A 20,469-nucleotide genomic window follows, 5' to 3' on the forward strand; every position below is an offset into this window, starting at 1 on the left:
GGGAGTATCGGTACTACATTTGTAATATTTAAATAAAACTAGTCGTTACTAGGCGTTGGGCTTGACGGTATCAATACTTTCCTCATGGTATCGATACTACTATGTAAAGTAGTATTGGTACCCCTTTGGGTATCGGTACCTATTTTGCATTCTGGAATTTGAGCAAATTGGTAGTATCGATACTACCTTGAGAGTATCGATACTTCTTTTACCTAGGGTATCAATATTACATGAATAATATCGGTACTATATAGTATCAATACTGTAAGAATAATATCAGTATTTCATATGTGAAAATCAGTTTTGTGCTCAAATTCACTTTTAATAGACTTTGAATTATTTTTGAAAATTTTGAAAATTTTGAATAAATTCAATTTAAGTCCAAAAACATTTTGTCTTAATTTGTTATATCAAAATATTACAAAAACATGGTTCAACATTATGTTTGTGAACATTCCGTTTATTAGTTGGGTATTTTGAAGTTTTTTATTTTTTGGTTAAAGGTATTTTGAAGTTGAAAATTATTTTTTATAAAAGATACTTAAAATATATTTATGTTTATTTTAATTAATTTTAATTAATTTTTAATTATTTTATATTTAACAATTAAGAAATATGTTCATTATTTATTATTCAAGAATATAGTTTTAATTAGTTGTGATTTTATTTAATTATAGGTTTAATTATAAAATAAGTGTCTAGATTATATCGTTTTTGAATAATCTTGGTGTCTAATGTTATAAACTTTACCATTTTAGGTGCTCGGACTGTAATTACCATTAGTTTTCTCTATTAAGTGACACGTGTCACATTTTTTGTAATTTTTATTTTTAAATTAAATATATATATATATATATATTATATATATAATCCTAAGTTCTATTAAATTACAAAAAAAAACTTAAAATTCATAAAAACTCTAAACTCTAACCCCAACAGCTACCCTTTTCAGTCACAACCACCGTCTCGACTTAGTCTCTGCCATCCTTTTAGTCATACATCGCCGCAGTTGTCATCGATTGATCATCAAAATCGCGTGGGATCTCGATTTTCGTCCTAGAGTTCACGATGTACAAAACATCGTTTGATCATCGAAATCGCGTGGGATCTCGATTTTCGTCCTAGAGTTCACGATGTACAAAACATTGATTGATCGTATATCGGTCACGATTTCATAGGAATATTGATTGTCAGGGGTAGGTGAGGTCGGGTGGAGCTTCGTCGACGACAAAGGGTGGCGACCGACATGGGTTTTAGAGGTTGAAATGAATGTTTTCAAAGTTTTAGAGTTATTTTGAAAATTGTGTTCTAAAAATATATATACATATAATTTTATTTTTTTAAAAATTTAAATATTTTTTTAAAAAATAACCACAATGTGACATGTGTCACTTAACTGAAAAAATTAACAACGTTTATGGCTCGGACACCTGAAGTAATAACTTTTGTAATGTTAGGTACCAAAATCATTCAAAAAATACTGTAGGCACCTATTCATGAAAAACGCTATAGTTTGAATACTATTTTATAATTAAGCTTTAATTATATGATCATTACTATTTTTTGAACATGTTTGCTAAATATGTCTCAACATTTTAAATATGTACGTAAGTATTAAATGAATATATACGCAATTGTAAAACAAACAAATACTAACATAATTTTAAACAAACATAGATAAAATTATAAGTTTCTTTTAATGAACACGAATGAAACATAAATAAATAAACAAACATAAATATATATTTATCGATCAAAGTTAAGAATTCAATTCACTTAAAATCTTGATGGATATACAAACGGCTGTACAATACCATGTCAATAAGTTTTCAAACATCACTAACGTATTCTTCTATAAACAAAAGTAAGCTTCAAGTTTAGAACTTCAGAATATAGGAATATACAAATCACAATAGCAGTGTGGTTTACCGATATAAGCAAAAAGAGCTGCCGGTACATTTTACGCAAGAAACCGAAAGGATGCTCGGTCTAACTAATTTAATCATCCTTTAACTCTTTCCTCGGCCGTGCTTCGAATCCCCCTTCTGCTCTCTTCTCGAGTGAATAAGGCATGTGCGTTCCGAGAATTCTATCCCACATGACGAAGAACGGTTGTGAGAAGTTGTATTTGGTACCATGAAGCTGATGGTGGATATCATGATATGCGGAATTGTTTCTAAAGAAAATATGGAAGGGGTTCCCGGGAAGCATTAACCCACAATGGTCATCGACGGTTTTCATGGTGGCAAATGAGAAGAAAAATATGGAAGTTCGAGGAGACATGCCAGACAGGAGAAACGATAGGGCGCCGCCTATTGTGTCGCCGAGAAGCCCCTCCACCGGATGATTGTACAAAGCTCCAAATGCATAAGGAACGACGAGACGATGATGCAGAGAGTGAACATGCCGGTACAAGAACTTGTTCTCGTGCATGTATCTATGCAGAAAATACTGCCAGGTATCCAGAACCATCATTGCTGTGACAAACTGTCTAACTAGAACAATAAAGGAAGTTGACTGTAGTGCAGAAGCCCCATCTTCGCTCCCTGCAACCTGCAAATTGCAATGTTTGATAAAAATATATATAATCGAGACAATTTCCCAGCTGAAACTACAGCCCTATATTCGGTGGCAAAGATAGGGATGTTCAGGTTCAATTAGCAGAAAAAAAAAGGAAAGTAAAACCAGTCAAAAACCAACTGTCGATCATGCAAATTAAAGGAGCTCTCGAACACAACAAAATGACAACAACCAGCTTATCAGCGTTTCATCAGGTGACAAGATACAAAGCAACTTACGAAATCATTCCTAAAATAGAAAGAACTTTGATTTGGTAGAGCACAAACACAAGCTGTAACAAAGTATATTTCCGCATTTATTCTGCCTACCCCATATCTAATTAAGAAGTTTCAAAACAGATCATTCAGCATACTGCAGAATAACAGTAAGATTATAGCTGAAAATTCATAAAAATAATGACAATTCAAAGCTATGTTATCCAAGCACGAGGTGAATATTAGATATAAGTAAGTATCCTACGCACATATGCTCATATTGCTGGAAATCTTCTCATAGAATTGGAGGATTGTACTTATATACACGTCTGAATATGTATTATACCAACTTAGGATAAGTGTTCTCATGGCTACCAACAGCTTAAGATTGTTCACCCAAGCTTTGTTATCAGATTGAACAAATTCATCACATGCAGTGAAGTGATCCAAATAATTAACACCAATCTCTGTCTGATATCTTTGCAAAGTAATTAAGGGTAAGAATCTGGAGCTATGCTTAGAAAAATTGGCGAAATCTTATAGCCAACTTACTATCTAAATAAACATCAAAGCAAAAGTAAAACAAAAAGGCAAACACAATAATAAAATTCAACGATACACATAAAGGTAAAACAAGATCGCACCGACAAATTTCCAACTATATTTTGATTGTGAAAAAACAAATCAATAATCAGAAAGTAAAAGATTGAATCATTGTTTCAGCAACGATTTACCGCAAACAAAAGGATGGCGACAACAGCCTGAACTGTTTGCTGCAGAAGGACGCCTTTGACGACAGTTCGCTTGGAAACCAAATTCTTCTCATCCTCGTCGCTTATTGAATGCAATCTATAGCTTTCTAAAGATCCTAAACACATATAAATTCCGGAATAAATCCAATAAACAACAATTGGAACGACAGTTCCCAATAACTCATCAGATATAACGAAGCCCATCTCCATCTACTAAACAAACTTCAAACAAAACACATGAATTTTTAAGAACGGAAGAAAAGAACTTAAGCTAATGGTTTAACCCAGAATAATTGTCAAAATTGACGGTTTAATCATAGAAAATTAGCTAATAATTGTTTGGTCAATGATTAAAAGTCTAAGCACTTGGGAAACAGCTATACATAAAGAGAAAGAAAGACAGATGGATCAAAGTTCTTGTTAGAGTTGGAATGAAAAGGAAAATTCCAAATAAAACATAATTGGGGAAAATGACGAAGACATGATGTTAAAATATCATGAGAACTAATTTGGTGCATGCGGCTCTATTGTGAAAATTCTTCTAACAAATTTTGAACCTCTGAATTCTGATTTTCTTTTACAAAAGTTGATCCGACGGCTATAATAAGAATTCTTTTTATATCTGACAGGCCCGAACGAATCTATACCTTCGAGTATATTAAGTTGGCGTACAAGATAACTACTCCTACTAGTAAGTTTTCAGTTGAATGACACGTAACTAAATAATTAAGGATAATCTTTTATTTCTTTGGAATATTTTATATTTAAATAAACTTTATACACGTTAATTTCACTTACACAATGTAAAATTAAGAGTTTTATATCTTTTTAAGGTTGTTAAATAAAATAAATTAAAAGTTGAGATTAATTCATTATTTTTTTACAATAAATATATTTTCATTTCATACTATTATTCTCAACCTTTAATTTCTTTCATTTAACGGTCTTAAAAACGAAGTAAAACTCTTAATTTTACAAAGGATTTAATTTATTTTATAAATTTATATTATAATATCAAAATATATCTTTAATAGTTGATTGAATATTTAATTTGAGTATTATTTTTTAAATAATATAATCATCAAAATTTCATATTCATTAAAATAAAAATAATTATTTAACTAAAAATTAACATTTATTGTTGATAATAATAAATGAAAATAAATTAAAATATTAACATAATATTTAATTACTTGCGTGATATAATAGCATGTCAGTAAAATATTTCTCAATTTATATATTGCTTGGGCTTAGCTCTGCAAATTTGGATATTTCTTGGAAATATATTTGTGTTGTACTTTCGGAGGAGAAAGTTTAATAAATAGATGTACAAGAATAAAGTAATTAATTCATTACTCATTGTTATTAATTAAATATTTCAAAGTAATTAATTTTAATCAAATTGATTAATAAAATAATCAATTTCAGTCCTTTATATTTTTCGTAAGAGAAAACAAGTAATAATCAACATTTGCAATCAGATCTTGACGTACGACGTCGTTTAAGCTAAAACAAGGAACCTATGGCTTCACATCCGCTAGCATTTTAAAACCTACAGAGCAACATCTTGAACAGGTAATCCAGAAACCAATAAACATTCAAAGTAAATTGCTATTTTGATGTGTTTGTTGATGATTCTTCAGTCTCACTGCTGCCATGAACAAGCTGGTAATGAATGCAAGAATTGGTATCAGATTCGTAACTAATGAGAAATAGAAAGATTATATCATACGCCATAGCAATTAGGATAGAGAATGAATCGAAACATACCAAAGAACCGATTTGCTCGTATGCTTCCATTACTTTTGGATCTTCCTCATCTTCATACCCCACTTGTAATATTCTCGGTCCATTGACAGACCACAAGGCTCTTCGACCCGCTTCCTAGAGAGATGATAAAGAAATTTGTGATGATTGTGATGCATGCAACCGGTACCTTTTGAAGAGAAGATGAATATAAAATTTGTATGAAGAGTATTAAGGAGGATGCATTTAAGTAAACTAAAAGAAGTTAACCCGGAGCAAAGTTCTTGATTTCAGCCTAGTTTGGTTCTATAGTTTACTATTAAGGAAGAAAATAGACTATTAAGGAGGATGCATTTAAGGAAATTAAAAAAAGTTAACCCGGAGCAAAGTTCTCGATTTTAGCCTAGTTTGGTTCTATAGTGTACTATTAAGGAAGAAAATAGACAATCCATGCATTTGGTAAGCATCTAAGTTGATTTCCCAGCTTAGATCCTGAAGTTTCCACCACTTAATCTGAAATTGAGTAATTATCTTTCAACTAAATCCATGATTGAAATTTTAGGGATCTTAAATTGAGAATGAATATAAATAAAAACCCTAGATTTAGTTAAAAGCATTCTAATCACTATCGGATAAAGTGGCGGAAACTTCCACCGCTTTTTGGAGAGGATCCTTTTCAGTTTTTCATAGCTCCATTTGCAACAGTGCATTGCTAATATGTGTAAGGGAACTAGAATATAGTTAATGGGTTTTAACAGTGTGCTACACTTAGATAGTAATAAAAGAAATATCACTGATTTGACCTGAAGAGCAATCAAGTAAACAGCCTCCAGTGCTTGAACACGAATCTCAGGATCCTTAACTGGTTCACGATCAATAGAAAGTGCACTTCCAAGCTCAAGTGGCATTTTTGATGTGTCTAGTTCACTATATATCTGGACAGCCATAAGCAAATGGAAAGGGAGGAGGAGGAGGGGGGGGGGGGGGGATGAAAAACTCAAAGCATGAGCTTTTGTTGGATATAAGCATGAAACTGATGAAGGTAATGTAACACATCAAGAAACGATGCCACGACAATATTCAAACTAAACTGAGAAATCTCTTTCCCGGTGCAAAGACAATGCATCGCTCACTTACTGGCTATCCGCTTGAATGTAGAACTATTTTATGAGAGACATGCATACGGAACCAAAAGGAAATACAAATTATCTAAGACTACTATATACTTAGTCATGAGCCAACATACAATAAATGCTTTAATCCGGCAGCAAACATTTTAAATGTTACCTTGTTTCCAGCAACTGGGAGAAGCAGAGCTGGCCAAAGAAACTCTGATATTAAAAGCAAATTCTGTAGTTGATTCTCTGCTTCGAAGCAGCAGTTCCTAATAGTTCCAGAAACCTGTAACCATGCAAACAACCAACTGATCTCTAGAGAAGATAAGTTAATAGGTCTGTTCAGGAGTGAATTGTTTTTTGCATAAGCTTGGCCCCTAAGCTTGATTAGAGTGAGCTTTTATTTACAATACAGGGTTGAAAAGAAACTATTCACAAGCCTAATCATACTCAAATTAGTCAATATATCTACCAAACAAACTCTGAACGCCTACTATTGAATATATATTCCCCGACTTTGTGGTATCAGCTCTTTCAGTTCTTAGAACAAACTTCTCACTCATTAAGCTCTTCGAATGCCCATCTCAAGTTAATCTGGGGCTATAATTATATTGTAGGTTGGCTATCTTACGGAAAGTCAATTAGCCCCCTTAAAACAGTTCATTGACTTCATTCTATAATAAGACCTATATGAGAAAATATGAAGGAATCATTTTTGGGGCCGATAAACAACAGTGAACAAGCTAGTCCTGTCTCATTAATATCTATTATCTAGCAGGTGGTTAATGTGTCAACCTTTCTCTGAGACAGTCCAAACTTGGCCAGAGCAGAAATTATCTAAAAGGGACCTTTCGCATTTATACACATAATGCAACGATGTAAAATGGTCTAATCACAGGATCCTACAAAGGGCTATAACTATTTCAATTCAACTTCAAAGATTTTCCACAAGGTTAGAAAGAGTTCCAAGCTTTCTGGCTCAAGCATAATGCCATAGGACAATTGGAAGAAAACTAAAAGAAGAAAAATTGAAACCATTTCCATAATATGAGTGATAATGAAGATACTTACTACTTCACTAATCATTTTTACATACCCCTTTTTTTCTCAGCGGACTAGATGAATCAAACTGTCTAATAATCTGCTTTAACAAGCCACGCTTGGGATCCAATAACATTTTCCTCCCCTCTTCTTTCTTTGAGATGTTTATAAGTATGGAACCAACATGATCAAACGGGTCATCTTGTAAACATGTAACAAAAGAGTGTGAGGTCAACATTTGAACAAGAAATATACACTATGAATACAAGTATACAAGGCTACAGATGAACTTGAGTGAGAAAAGATGTAAAACACACCACTGGTTTCACTTGATCTACAGAATGATCTTACAAGCTTCATTACATAAAGCCCTTGCATCTTGTCATCTCCAATCTAAAAAGCACAAAAAGTCCCCTGCTAAGCGATTAACGATTCCCGGAGATAAGGCAGAAAAAGAATGATAATGAGATGAGAAGCAATATATAACACACACACAACATTCCATATAAATCTTTTAAATCTTAAAAAATAAATTATGATCTGTCCCAATATTCATGCAGATTTAAGAAAGGATTAGTAAAAGTGATAGGACAATGACAAAAGCACCTGAAGCAAAGACAAAATACCATCATCCAACTGTGTTAGATTAACTAGGAGCATAACCAGCAGTCGAGTAATACCAGAGCCTGGTTTATACAACAACTCCATGGCTATTTTAATCATCCCCATTTCAACCATCTTAGCAGCCAATCCTGCATTTTGGGACAGATTTACGAGAGCTTCAGCAGCTGGTTCTGAAACTTCCTGCAACATTGATACATGAGACAACCACTCCATAAAACAAAATACAATTGAAATCAAAAGAGAGGTACTTGTGTTAATTGATTCAAATATTTTCAATGAAACCACTTAACTGGCAAGCACTAATGACTAGCTAAATAAAGTTTTGTGAAATAATAAACACCTTATCATCACTCAAAAGCCGAGACAACGAAGGAAGCACGGAGTTGGCATAGTTGGAAAGCGAGTGCAAGCCATCCTCAGACCCTGTTAATCCTCGCACAATATCGACGGCCGCCTTCTTCACCTACACATATCACAATCAATAAATATCACTGCAAGAAATTCAACTGAGCTTAGAAACAGTAACAACACTTATCGGAGAAACTTCTATATAATTATAATAAGATTCAACACTTTGAATACTACAAGTAGTAAAAAGGAAAGCTAAGGCTGGGAAATAAATGGGATTTTGTTGTATGAAAATGAAATGACCCAGAAATGAATTGTTTAGCTTAGTTTTGCTGATAAGTAGATAAATACAGAGTAGAACTTGAAAACAGGTTGGGTAAGAAAGAAAATCCAGATAATAGATTTTTTACATCAAATTGAGGCGAATTATAGGAAGAAAAATAGATGGTTAAAATGAACAAATGGAAACTTACTGGAGGAGAGGGGGCAGTGAGGAAGCCTATTAGCTCTTCCAGTTCGGTCGCCATTATGGTTCTTCTGTTGATGCTCGCGACGGCGAAGCAGCGCACAATTTGTAAATTGGTGTCCTCAGAAGATGTCTCGAAACGACTTCGTTGCAGATTCTGTAATATAGGGTTAAAGCACCTTTTGGCCCATGAATTTGGCTTTGAACTACATTGGACCCTTTATTTAGGCTTTTAGTTATAAGTTTTAATTCAGTGCAAATTCAAATTTTAATTAATTATGAATTTATATTTAAAGAATTTAAGGCCAAATTGCACTCAACAAAAACTCAAGGGCCATTTTTTTTGTTCAAAGGCAATTTTAAGGGTCAAATTGCATCAAAAAAGAATTAAGAGGCAAATTATAGATGAAAATCAAATCTAGCGAGAAAATTTTCATTAACCTACTATACAATTATTATATATAATGTGTTTAATGGTACGAGTCAATTCCAAACATCTCAATTGATTAGGTATCAAATTATCTTTATTTTATAATATAATAAGAGATAACCCGCTATCCAAATATGTTTTATTCGTATTAGCATTTGTTTATTTTTTTAAGTTAATAGTATTTTTATGAATTTATCGAGTGACGTTTGTAGTTAAAAGAAATGTTATTCTACTTAAAACTCTTAAGTTCGTTTAGTTTGATTTTGAAGTAAACTCAAACTAATAAATTTGTTTATGTTTTTTAATTATATAAAAAGAACGGTTTTGATTCCAACGTTATTAATTCATTCAGTTTTAGTCTCACAACTATTAATTTTCGTTAATCTAGTAACGAATTCTGAGTAGACAATTAAAGATAAAAAATCAATGTTTATTTTTGTCTTCTTTTTAAATCCATTTTAAATTCTTGTGTCTCAAAATTTTTGGACTAAATTAGATATAAAATCATTATTCAATGACAGTCGATATTTTAGCAATAGTTTAAGGATAAATTACATATTAACCTTTTTGTTAACATTATCACATCATTAATTTAACGGGATGACGGTAGAGTGATAGTTTTTTTTTTATAAATCAATAACATTAGTGACTAATATGTTTCTTTTATAACTTCAACGAATAATTTTTTTTACTCAAACATTAGTGATCATTGATATAGTTTACCTTAAAGAAAACAATCGGATGCACGACAATTTAGGGGTGAGTGTTCGATTGAGTCGAGTGGAGTCCAGTCAAAATAATTTCAAGTTATTCGAGCTGACGAATCATATTTTATAACTCAAAAACTTCATTTGAAATTTTTCGAGTAGATATGAGCTTTTAAAATTTTAGTCAAATTGAGTTTCTAAGTTTTTGTTTAAATTTAATTATAAATATTTATAATATTATAATACTATTGATTCAAATTTAAATATTTTTTATAACCATATAAAATATATATATATATATATATATATATATATATATATATATATATATATATATATATATTATATAGAGTCGAGAGACTCGACTCAAACTTAAAATTAAATTAATTAATTATTAAAATTTTTCAGTTATTTGATTTATTATTTAACTCATTCAAGTTGTATTTTATAAATTGATTTAAACTTAAAAACTTTCCGAATGGGAATTTATAAAAGAGAAAATAACCTCAGTGACCAAAAATCTCATATAATATACGATTTTAACCAATTTTTTCCGGATTTGCCAAAATGACCAACAAAATCGCAATGCGATCGCTAATTCGCAACGCGATCTCCATTATCGCAAATCAGTTTCCAGATTCGCAACGCGATTATGACTATCGCAATGCGATTTTACAATTTCGCGTTACGATTTTCCCAATTCGCAATGCGAATAAGTAAATTACAATACGAATTTGGAAAATCGCAATGCGATACTGACTATCGCAACGCGATAATACAAAATCGCAACGCGATACTGACTTTCGCAATGCGATTCTGACTTTCGCAACGCGATTCTGACTTTCGCAACGAGATTCTGAAAATCGCAATCATCTTCAAAATCCCAATTACAACCGGCTTCACCTTTTGGGACTGTTAACTTAGGTGATTTTTAAATGCAAACGTTGTATTATGTGTATTTTATGTGTGCACTTTTAACATTTTAAGTTAGGCATGTATTAGTAACTTGAGTTTGAACATTGCTATGATCTGTTCAGTTGTTATCACTTATTAGACATTCATTTGACTATCGCAACACGAAAATGGATATTGCAACGCGAAAATGGCTATCGCAACGAGAAAATCGCAATGCGATTTTCATTTCGCATTGCGATTTTCTCGTTGCGATAGCCATTTTCGCGTTGCAATAGTCATTTTCGTGTTGCGATAGCCATTTTCGCGTTGCGATTCTCTCGTTGCGATAGTCAGTTTCGTGTTGCGATAGGCTGTTTTGCCTTCAACATAATACAGATTGAAAATCAACAAATCAACTATTACATTTCAATCAATTAAACAAGCACAAATAAGAATTATGTACACATCAATTAAACAAATAAACATTACAAATCATTTTTTACAAATCAATTAAACAATCAAGACTTACCTCCCCATCGAAATAGCCACTGTCTTAAACCCCTAATAACACACCCCACCAAGACCGATTAAGCAACAAATACATCTCATCGTTGAGTTTGCTTATGTCAGTGTAACACCCTTGGCTCCGCTCATGTAGATAAAAATCAAATGCGGTCTTAGCCCAAAGGGTATTATCCAGAATTGTTTCTGGTAGTTGTATCATCTCCACTTCAGATACCGGAAGGGTACTAGCCGGTAACTCATACGAGAGCCAACTCTCATCCATCATGTCCGGCAACGGTGGGGGTTTCTCAATAATTCGATATATTACCCCATGTGAATCGGGCTCTGGAATGGTGGGAGGGACCTCTTCAACGATGACAGTGGCCTCTTGAACGGTGGGGGGGACTCTTGAGGGATGATAGGGGTCTCTTGAATGACTGGAGGGGACTCTTGAGGGATGACAGGTGAGTCGGGCTTCTTCTTGCGGAGTCTTCGCACCATTGGGTGAACGGAGATGTAATAGCACGTGCACGCCGTCTGATGCGTGAACTCTGTCGTGCAAGGAAAACCCAACGTAAAGCATCCACCTTATCGGGCCGCTAAAAAAATTAATACATAAATCAGTAAATAAACAGACATGATATTAAACAAAGACAAATATGTTTCAAACTTGCATTGTATTCACCCAAGTCATTATTCTATCATAGTTCACAAAATGCATCAGATAACATTCCAGAAGTAAGCACTTATATAAACATTTAAAAGGACAACATATATAAACATTCCAGAAGAAGAATAGTTTACTTTCGCAACACGAAACTTACTTTCGCAACGCGGAAATGGCTATCGCAACGCGAAAATGGCTATCACAACGCGGAAATGGCTATCGCAATGCGAAATGAAAATCGCAGTTGCGATTTTCATTTCGCATTGCGATTTTGTAGTTGCGATTTTCATTTCGCATTGCGATAGCCATTTCCGCATTGCGATAGTCATTTTCGTGTTGCGAAAGTAAACTATTCTTCTTCTGCAAATTGAAACTTGAATGGATTGCATTACTTCAACCAAAAGACAAAAACAAAACCAAAAACAAATACTAACAAAAACAGTTTAGTAGTATTGGCAGCAACCGAATGAATTTATTAAGCAATATAAGTGAAATGGTTAATCTAAGTGAAATTACGAGTAAATTTATCATCAAGTTAAATATGAAAAATCTTAAACTTACCTCGTTGCGTAGAGTATGAACCTCATTCTGTAACGATGCTACCATCTCACGTAGAGCGACTACCTCAACGCGTAAAGTAGACACCTCAACACGCCATGCACCATCGTCTTTGCGTAAAGTACCAACCTCCTCACGCAAGGCATTGACCTCAACACGTAACTCCCCTAACTCATCCCGTGGAGGTGGAGAACATGGAGATAAACGTCGTGGCAACTTTGCCGATCGCCTATCTTGCGGTGATGGTGGAGAAGAGGCTCGATGATGTGACAAAATAGGTGATGGCTGTCGTTGTGGAGGTGTATAGTCGGTCGATCAGGTGATGGCTCTGGGTGAGGTGATAGCTCTGGGTGAGGTGATGGCTCCCGAAGTGGAGGCTGCTCATCATCCGTGCCATCAAAAAGCGCTTACTAGCTTGCCACTAATCAGTGGCAAGCTTAGCTTCCGTGGGTGTCAGCCTCTGTAATGGAGTGTTGGCCTCCTAACAATATAAAAGCTCAAACAAAGTTAAACGTGTACTAGTAATAACTTGTTTATAAACATATGGTAGTATTTATGTTAACTTACATTATTTATTGTCGTATACCGTAGTAAATCTTCCCATTGCAAGGTCCGTTTCCTCTTCCAGGAAATAGCCCTAGGAATATCATTTGAAGTTTTTATTGCATATGTCTTCATGGCGGGAAAGGCCTCAAATATCCAAATCTACAAACAATATAATAACAAACATTAGTAATTGTTAAATAATTACTTATAATTTTGGAAACATTATATAAAAATTCTTACCTTAAAGGCTAAAATAAAGCATGTCAAAGTGTATTTGGAACCATCGCCATGCAAACTTTTTCGATCATCCAAGGCAGACGATAACTTATTCCATGTAGCTTTCCATAAATACGAGCCCCACGGAAACATGTTCCACGCATTTAGGTCTTCTACCAATTTGATTAGATCATTCGGAATAGGTTGTCTGGCCTCTCTGCCTAAAAAGCCGGCATGCAAAAGTATTAGAAGGCATACTCGGACAACATCGATGTCATCCATCCGAGTAAAACCATCTTTCTTATTCAATAATCTCGTCAGGTCTTCCACGTGTAGATTCGGCATCTCCAGCTTAGGAAAAACCCGGGATAACCATAATGGGCGGGTAATGTGTCTAGTGTACCGACCTACATCATCGTGTCCGAAGCGTAGACCGGTGATTAAGCAAAACTCCTCATGCCCAAAACACGTATACGCCGGTGGAAAATCAAACCATATCTCTTTATAACGACGTTGTATAGTATCTGGTAGATCGCTAGTCATGGTTTGAAGAAACAGGTGTGTCAACATCGCATCTCCACCGGGATGTTGTACTTTCAGCCATGGCCCGAAACAAGTATCCTCAAACATTTTTCTTTGTGCATGTGAAAGCTTCGACGCAATTGTTTTGGCCAGGCTGACTTTATTTCTTAAGGTCAATTGAGCCGAATAAAAGTTCTACAAAAACAATAAACATATTAAGTTAGATATACCAAAAACTACATTGTGAAGATATACCAAAAACAATAATAAACATAAAGAGTAGTAGTTTATTCTTCAAACTTAAATTTGCAACACTGTGAATTTCTTATTTGTCTTTGTTTTTTGGTTGAAGTAATGCAATTCATTCAAGTTTCAATTTGCAGAAGAATAATAGTTTCTGAAAATGAAAATCGCAACACGAAAATGACAATCGCAACGCGAATTTGACTATCACAACGAGAGAATAAAATCGCGTTGCGATTTTGTCATTGCGATTTTCATTTCGCTTTGCAATTCTCGGTTGATTTAATAAGCAATCTAAGTGAAATGATTAATCTATTATTGAAATTACCAGTAAACTTATCATCAATTTCAATATGAAAAACCTAATAATAATGCAAAAATTTCAAAAAGAAAATAATTAAAAAAACTAACCCTCAGTGGTTGATTTGGTTGATTTTCCATTTCTGATTGTGAGGGTGGCTCTGAGAGATGGAGATAGACGGATTTCGCCGGAGATGGAGACGGATTTCGTCGGAGATGGGTGAGAGAGTGAGAGATGGAGATGGGACTGAGTTGTGATTTTAGGTTTTAGGTTATGAGTTGCGATTATGGGATATACTGTGGACGGTTCAGTGTTCCAATATATTAATATTCGTGTTTGGAATTTGAAAATAAAATACGCTTTGCGATACTAATGGCGCTTTGAAAATCGCATTGCGATTATGTATTATCTCGTTGCGAAAGTCAGTATCGCGTTGCGAAGTCAGTATTGCGTTGCGATTTTGTATTATCGCGTTGCGATAGTCAGTATCGCGTTGCGATTTTCCAAATTCGCATTGCGATTAACTTATTCGCATTGAGAATTGGGAAAATCGCAACGCGAAATTGTAAATCGCATTGCGATAGTCATAATCGCGTTGCGAATCTGGAAACTGATTTGCGATAATGGAGATCGCGTTGCGAATTAGCGATCGCATTGCGATTTTGTTGGTCATTTTGGCAAATCTAAAAAAAATTGATTAAAATCGTATATTATATGAGATTTTTGGTCATTGAAGTTATTTTCTCTTTATAAAATTACAAATCTAAATTAATTCAAATTAAATTTTTTCCGTACGAGGGGAGCACGGAAGCAGAGCAATCCAGTTCAGAAAATGGAAGCTTGTTTGAGCAAATGCTGGCATAACAAGGGCCTTTTCACATCACTTACCTCCCTTCGCCGCTTCTCCATGTCCACTCACTCTGGTTATACTACTCCCTTGCTCTTTCCCTTTCCTTTTCTACTTAAATAATCCAAAACCATGAAATAAAAAATCTTTATTTCTTTGAGTTTCTTAATCTGGACTCATTTGCAGTTAGAAATTCGGTTAAAAGAGCATACGATGGCTTGCTTTTGGACGACGCTGGCACTCTCTTGCAATTGTCCAGTCCCGTTGAAGACACTTACGCTTCCATTGGAGCTAAATACGGTCACTTTTTTTATCTTTCCTTACTACAATTATTTTTAAAAGATTTTTTAGACTTTTCAATCTGGGTTTTTCCTTGTTTCTTTATTTAACTCATAAATTATGGTATTCCAGTGCAAAGTTTTATTCAATTTGACAAATAAAATTTCCCCTCGCTTTCAGGTCTGAAATTGAATTCAACTGAAATAAAGCAAGGATTTAGGAGGGCTTTCAATGCCCCCTGGCCTGATAAGCTCCGTTACGAGGTTCCTTGTTTTCTTTGTTACTCTCTTTTATTGTTATACACTTGCCCCAAGTATTGTTTTTTTTTTCAACTGAATGTTGGGGACTGGATGTGGCAATATATATATATATATATATATATATATATGTTAGGATCCAATGACAGACATGGTAAAAATTAAAAGTTTTGTTTATTTTGGATCATTGAATTATAGGAGTGATACATGCACCAGAGTCCATAATACATGTTTCTTTGGACTAATATTCTACTCGAACCTATTAGAAAGTCTCGAAGTTCAAAGCATATCTATTGGTAAGTATAATGTGAATGAATCATTAAACGATTCTAATGTTGCTCCCTTTAATGTTTCAGATTCGAGGTCAATCTTTTTGAAGAAAGGGAGGATGATACATGCATCACAAGGCTCACATCAAAGGAAGAAGTAATAACTCTTCCAAATGATCCACTCGTCCAAGCTCTGGAAAAGAAGATCAGAACAGCAGTAGACTTGCGACGACTTTTTGAATGGGATCCTGATCTTATTTGGTCAACATGTCTTCTGGAGATAAAATCGTCTGTCCCTTATCTTTCCAACGGTTCTTGAATCGCATCAATCCGATATCGGGAACTCAAGATATAGCCATTTTACTAAAGACGGTGCATGCAGAAAATCTTATACGGGATTAATACGAGATTTTATAAATATTACGAATTTTCAATATTTTTATTGATTATTTGTAATATAACTTAATATAGGATGATGAATTATCTTTATGATTATATTTATTATTTTATTAGGAATTAAGGTTGGGTTAAAATATTATCTTTATTTTTATTATTTATTAGGAATTAGAGTTAAGACATGTTTTTTATTATTATTTTATACATTAGTTATCTAAGGCCTTTAGAACTCAGCCCCTATATAAAGGAGGCTTCATTCAACTTTGTAATTAAAGATTTCTTTGATCAATAATACAACGAGAGTTTGTTTTTGCAAGTGCTGATTGCCTGTGCCTTCGAAGTTTCTTCTCCTGGAGTTCTTTCAAGTTCTTGTGAGGGAGATTAATCTCACACTCCAATTTGCCTTTTCATCACGACTAGGAGGTTGGTTAGAGCCATTTATCGTGTTTGTCTTTTCATTGCGATTAGGAGGGCTCGATAGGACACTTATCCATCTATTATCCACAAATCCATTCGCACCATCAATCATCTTACCGTTCACCTTCATAAGGGAGATCTTCTGATTTCTTTATTATCTTATTTCATCTTCCGTTTATTTATCTTTTGTTTATTTTATTCTAATCTTATTGCCTTGATTCCAGCACATAAAAGAAACCCTAAAGAATCCTAGCTGCTGCCACCTTCCCCTATTCATCCCCTTTGTTCTTCATCGAGTCTAGATCTTTCTAGGTTTGATTCTTCAACAAGAGCAACGTTCAATCAATCCGCCACCGCTTCTCTATCAATTAGTTTAATGCCTGAGATTAGAACTTTTAAATTAAATGATAATCCGCTTTTTTCGTAAAAATATCCACATTTCTTGTCATGATCTCAGTTATCAGTTTTACTCATCAACGATATTCAAAACGTGTAAAACTTTTAAGAAAGTTTTCCATTGTGTCAACGGATCTGCCTCTATATAAAGAGGTAGAATCCATTTACACATTGTAATTTTTCTTTTTTCTTTTTCTAGTTTACACTGATTTAGGATGAGTGGAAATTGATGATTGAGATTAAAAGTTTGAAAATGGGGAGATTTTACAAAAAAAAAGAAGTGAATAATCTCAACCATTAATTTATACTCATCCAGTTGTTCAATCTTTCTACCGTTGCAAATACAACTTTCATGGTGTATGCTATGCTACAATATTTGATTTAGTGTACTATTTTCTTTATGTAGTTGTAATTTCCCTTTGCTGTTGTGTTGTATTATTGATAGGGGGATGGAAAGCCATTTTGGAAACTTGTTGTCTCTGAAGCCACTGGTTTTCCGATGATGATTACTTTGAGGAAGTCTATGAGGTAATCTTTAGGGACTTGCTTTTCCTTTTTCTTTTTTTCCAATTTCATGTCCTTGAAGTACTATCGCATTAATGAATAGAATTTCAAGAACTTAAGTGGCTGCTATTTAGTGATTGTCTCAACTGCAATTAATTAGACCAGCAACTCGTTTTATGTTAAATTAGTGACTGCTTTTTTCAGCATTATGGCAATGGTTATGCATGGCGTCTTCCAGATGGAGCTTCAGAAACAATATCCATTCTGAAAATGCTGGAGGTCATAATCATCAAGTATTCCTCTTCTTTTTCTTATGAAACTGGTCATGTTAATACAAATTGCTTGGAATACATATTTCCCCCCACCAATTCATTTCTCATGTGGTGAGTGATGTACAGTTAAAGTGGCTGTTGTGTCCAATTTTGACACCCGATTGAGGAAGGTATTGAAAGAACTCAATGTCATAGATCTGTAAGTATCAAGTTCTTTGTCGATGCTATTGCCTGTGCTTCTTAACATCAAAAACGTTTTTTAATGTATCGACTATTCATGAGGCTGCTAGCAATTTTTGCTGGTTTTTCCCTTAATTAGCAGTGGTCATTTCTTTTTACTCTTCAAACTTGGGAGGCATCTTTTGTTGTACTTGGCATGGATTCATTGCTTCTCTTGTACCGACTCTATTCTGAGCTTGTGATGGCTTGTACAAACCTTCCGTTCAATACCTCTATCTTGTTTTCCACTTCTACTTTTGTGTGTTAGATGCTTGATAGGGGGGAAATGACATGGTTTCAACCATTCAAGCCATTCATATAGTCATCTTACTTTTGACTTGTAACCTATCTTTTCTTTATTTTAGGTTTGATGCCGTAACTATATCCTCGGAGGTTGGTTATGAAAAAACCTGATGCAGGATATTCAAAGCTGCTTTAGGTTTGTATCAAGGACATTTAACTGTTACCAGAAACTTAACAGCTTTGCTAACATGCTCTGCTTGGCTAAATTTTTCATCTCCATGACTAGCTTGGTTATCAATTTGTGTAACATATCATCTTTGCTTAGAAAACGAGAATGACGGCTATTATATATTGTGCTGTTTTGCTGCCTTCTGCTTAAATGACTAGATGCTATATTTCCACTATCAATATATCTGCATCTGATAAGGAATTAAGGATGCATACACTGTTTTATACTTTTTCATGAGCAAAGATCTAGGATTTTGGAGTATTTCAAGAAATAACCATATAGGATGGTTTTCAATTAATTCCATGTTTCTCCATAGTGTGCTAGCATTTGAGAATATTAGTTTAATTGGTCAAGCGGATTGCTATTTGTCCTTGTAATTGCTTGATAAAGTATCATAATTCTTTAAGGCTACATCTGAAGGGTTATTATTTATCGTAATGTTTAGCCACTCGCATGACTTAGTTTATACTAAGAGGAGTAAATATTATTATTTTGAATAGTTATTATTTTTCACTCGAGTTTTATTCATCTTTCTATTTCAAGTTTAAATTTGTACTATGTTATGACTAGCCTTTGTAGAAACTCGTGTAATAATTAAGCTTTTCCTTGTGTTGAGACCCATATATTCCTCTAGCAAACTCCTTATTTATTTTTTTCTATGGCATATGATTTCTTTTTAGCCCATCATACTATTATCACTATGTTACAGTACACATGATGCTTTGTCCTATTAATTTTAAAGACATAAATGTATAGATCAAATCGGTATGGAGGCTGACAAGGCGGTACGTGTGGGGGATGATCTAAAGGCGGATAAGGTGGGAGCCAATGCTGTTGGGATCGACTGCTGGTAAGTTTTTTTTCTACTAGTATAAATACGTTCTTTCTACATATTTGAGCTTAATGTTTGTTTGAGATTGCCATCAAAATCCAACACAACAAACTTCCATTTGCACCAAAGTATTCATATTCAAAACCGATGAATGTTCTACTTCTTCGTATAAGTATTCTTCTCAGCCGAAAGAATAGGTTGAAAACATTCAGTCTTGTTTCATTATACCTATACGTATATAGTCAAGCCAATGGGTATTCTACCTCCTTCTTATATGTCAATTATGATTACGTAGACAACAGTCCTTTTATCTTTAACGAGCAGGTTGTGGGGAAAGACGTAAAGACATTCGCGGACATACAGAACTCGATACTCATCTCGGATTCATAGCTTCTAATGTTTTAGGTCTTGTACGGAAAATAAAGTTTTTGATTAGATTGCCAAACATGTAATAAAGTGTTTAACAAACATGGAACGAACTATCTTCCAAGAAAAACCCCTAATATATGATAATGTCCATGAAAGGACTCATTCCATAAAATCCCCGATGTTTGATATTCAGTGGCAGCCGTTGCATTATTAATATCATTGTTTTCATATATAACTAGTTATTTTATGATTGTATTGTTTGATGTTTTCAAACATGTGATGATAGATGTAGAGAGCATAACTGTGGAATTATGTTAGGTGGACAATTCACATCAAATGATACCCAAAATCTAGGACGATGATGACGACAACGATGATAATTCACTGATAATGACTTACAATTGAAATGGTTCAACTGTTTAATAGTTGATTGATAATATATATTTGATTTTTTGAATAGTATTATAAGAATAATTATGAACCCTG

The 20,469-nt window shown here is 33.9% G+C and overlaps 2 protein-coding genes and 1 pseudogene across 2 annotated transcripts; 1 reads left to right on the forward strand and 2 right to left on the reverse strand.

Annotated features, from left to right (window-relative positions):
• Positions 1-1,902: 1,902 nt before the first annotated feature.
• On the reverse strand, positions 1,903-12,158 carry LOC120193382 (sphinganine C4-monooxygenase 1-like). The gene is made up of 4 exons (XM_039195894.1): positions 12,148-12,158; positions 8,890-8,899; positions 3,509-3,771; positions 1,903-2,553 (listed from the first exon to the last, which is right to left on the reverse strand). The coding sequence occupies exons 3-4, from the start codon at positions 3,734-3,736 to the stop codon at positions 1,999-2,001; spliced, it is 783 nt and encodes a 260-aa protein (XP_039051825.1). The 5' UTR covers positions 3,737-3,771; positions 8,890-8,899; positions 12,148-12,158; the 3' UTR covers positions 1,903-1,998.
• On the reverse strand, positions 5,031-9,012 carry LOC120193381 (protein HGH1 homolog). Its single transcript, XM_039195893.1, has 9 exons — positions 8,874-9,012; positions 8,393-8,515; positions 8,035-8,232; positions 7,746-7,821; positions 7,484-7,629; positions 6,560-6,673; positions 6,076-6,207; positions 5,297-5,410; positions 5,031-5,191 (listed from the first exon to the last, which is right to left on the reverse strand). The coding sequence occupies exons 1-9, from the start codon at positions 8,925-8,927 to the stop codon at positions 5,138-5,140; spliced, it is 1,011 nt and encodes a 336-aa protein (XP_039051824.1). The 5' UTR covers positions 8,928-9,012; the 3' UTR covers positions 5,031-5,137.
• A 3,093-nt stretch (positions 12,159-15,251) lies between the features above and the next one.
• LOC120193317 lies at positions 15,252-20,058 on the forward strand (annotated as a pseudogene).
• Positions 20,059-20,469: the final 411 nt, after the last annotated feature.

This window comes from Hibiscus syriacus, unplaced genomic scaffold, assembly GCF_006381635.1.
Source record: "Hibiscus syriacus cultivar Baekdansim isolate YM2019G1 unplaced genomic scaffold, ASM638163v2 tig00116995_pilon, whole genome shotgun sequence".
Lineage (NCBI taxonomy): Eukaryota > Viridiplantae > Streptophyta > Magnoliopsida > Malvales > Malvaceae > Hibiscus > Hibiscus syriacus.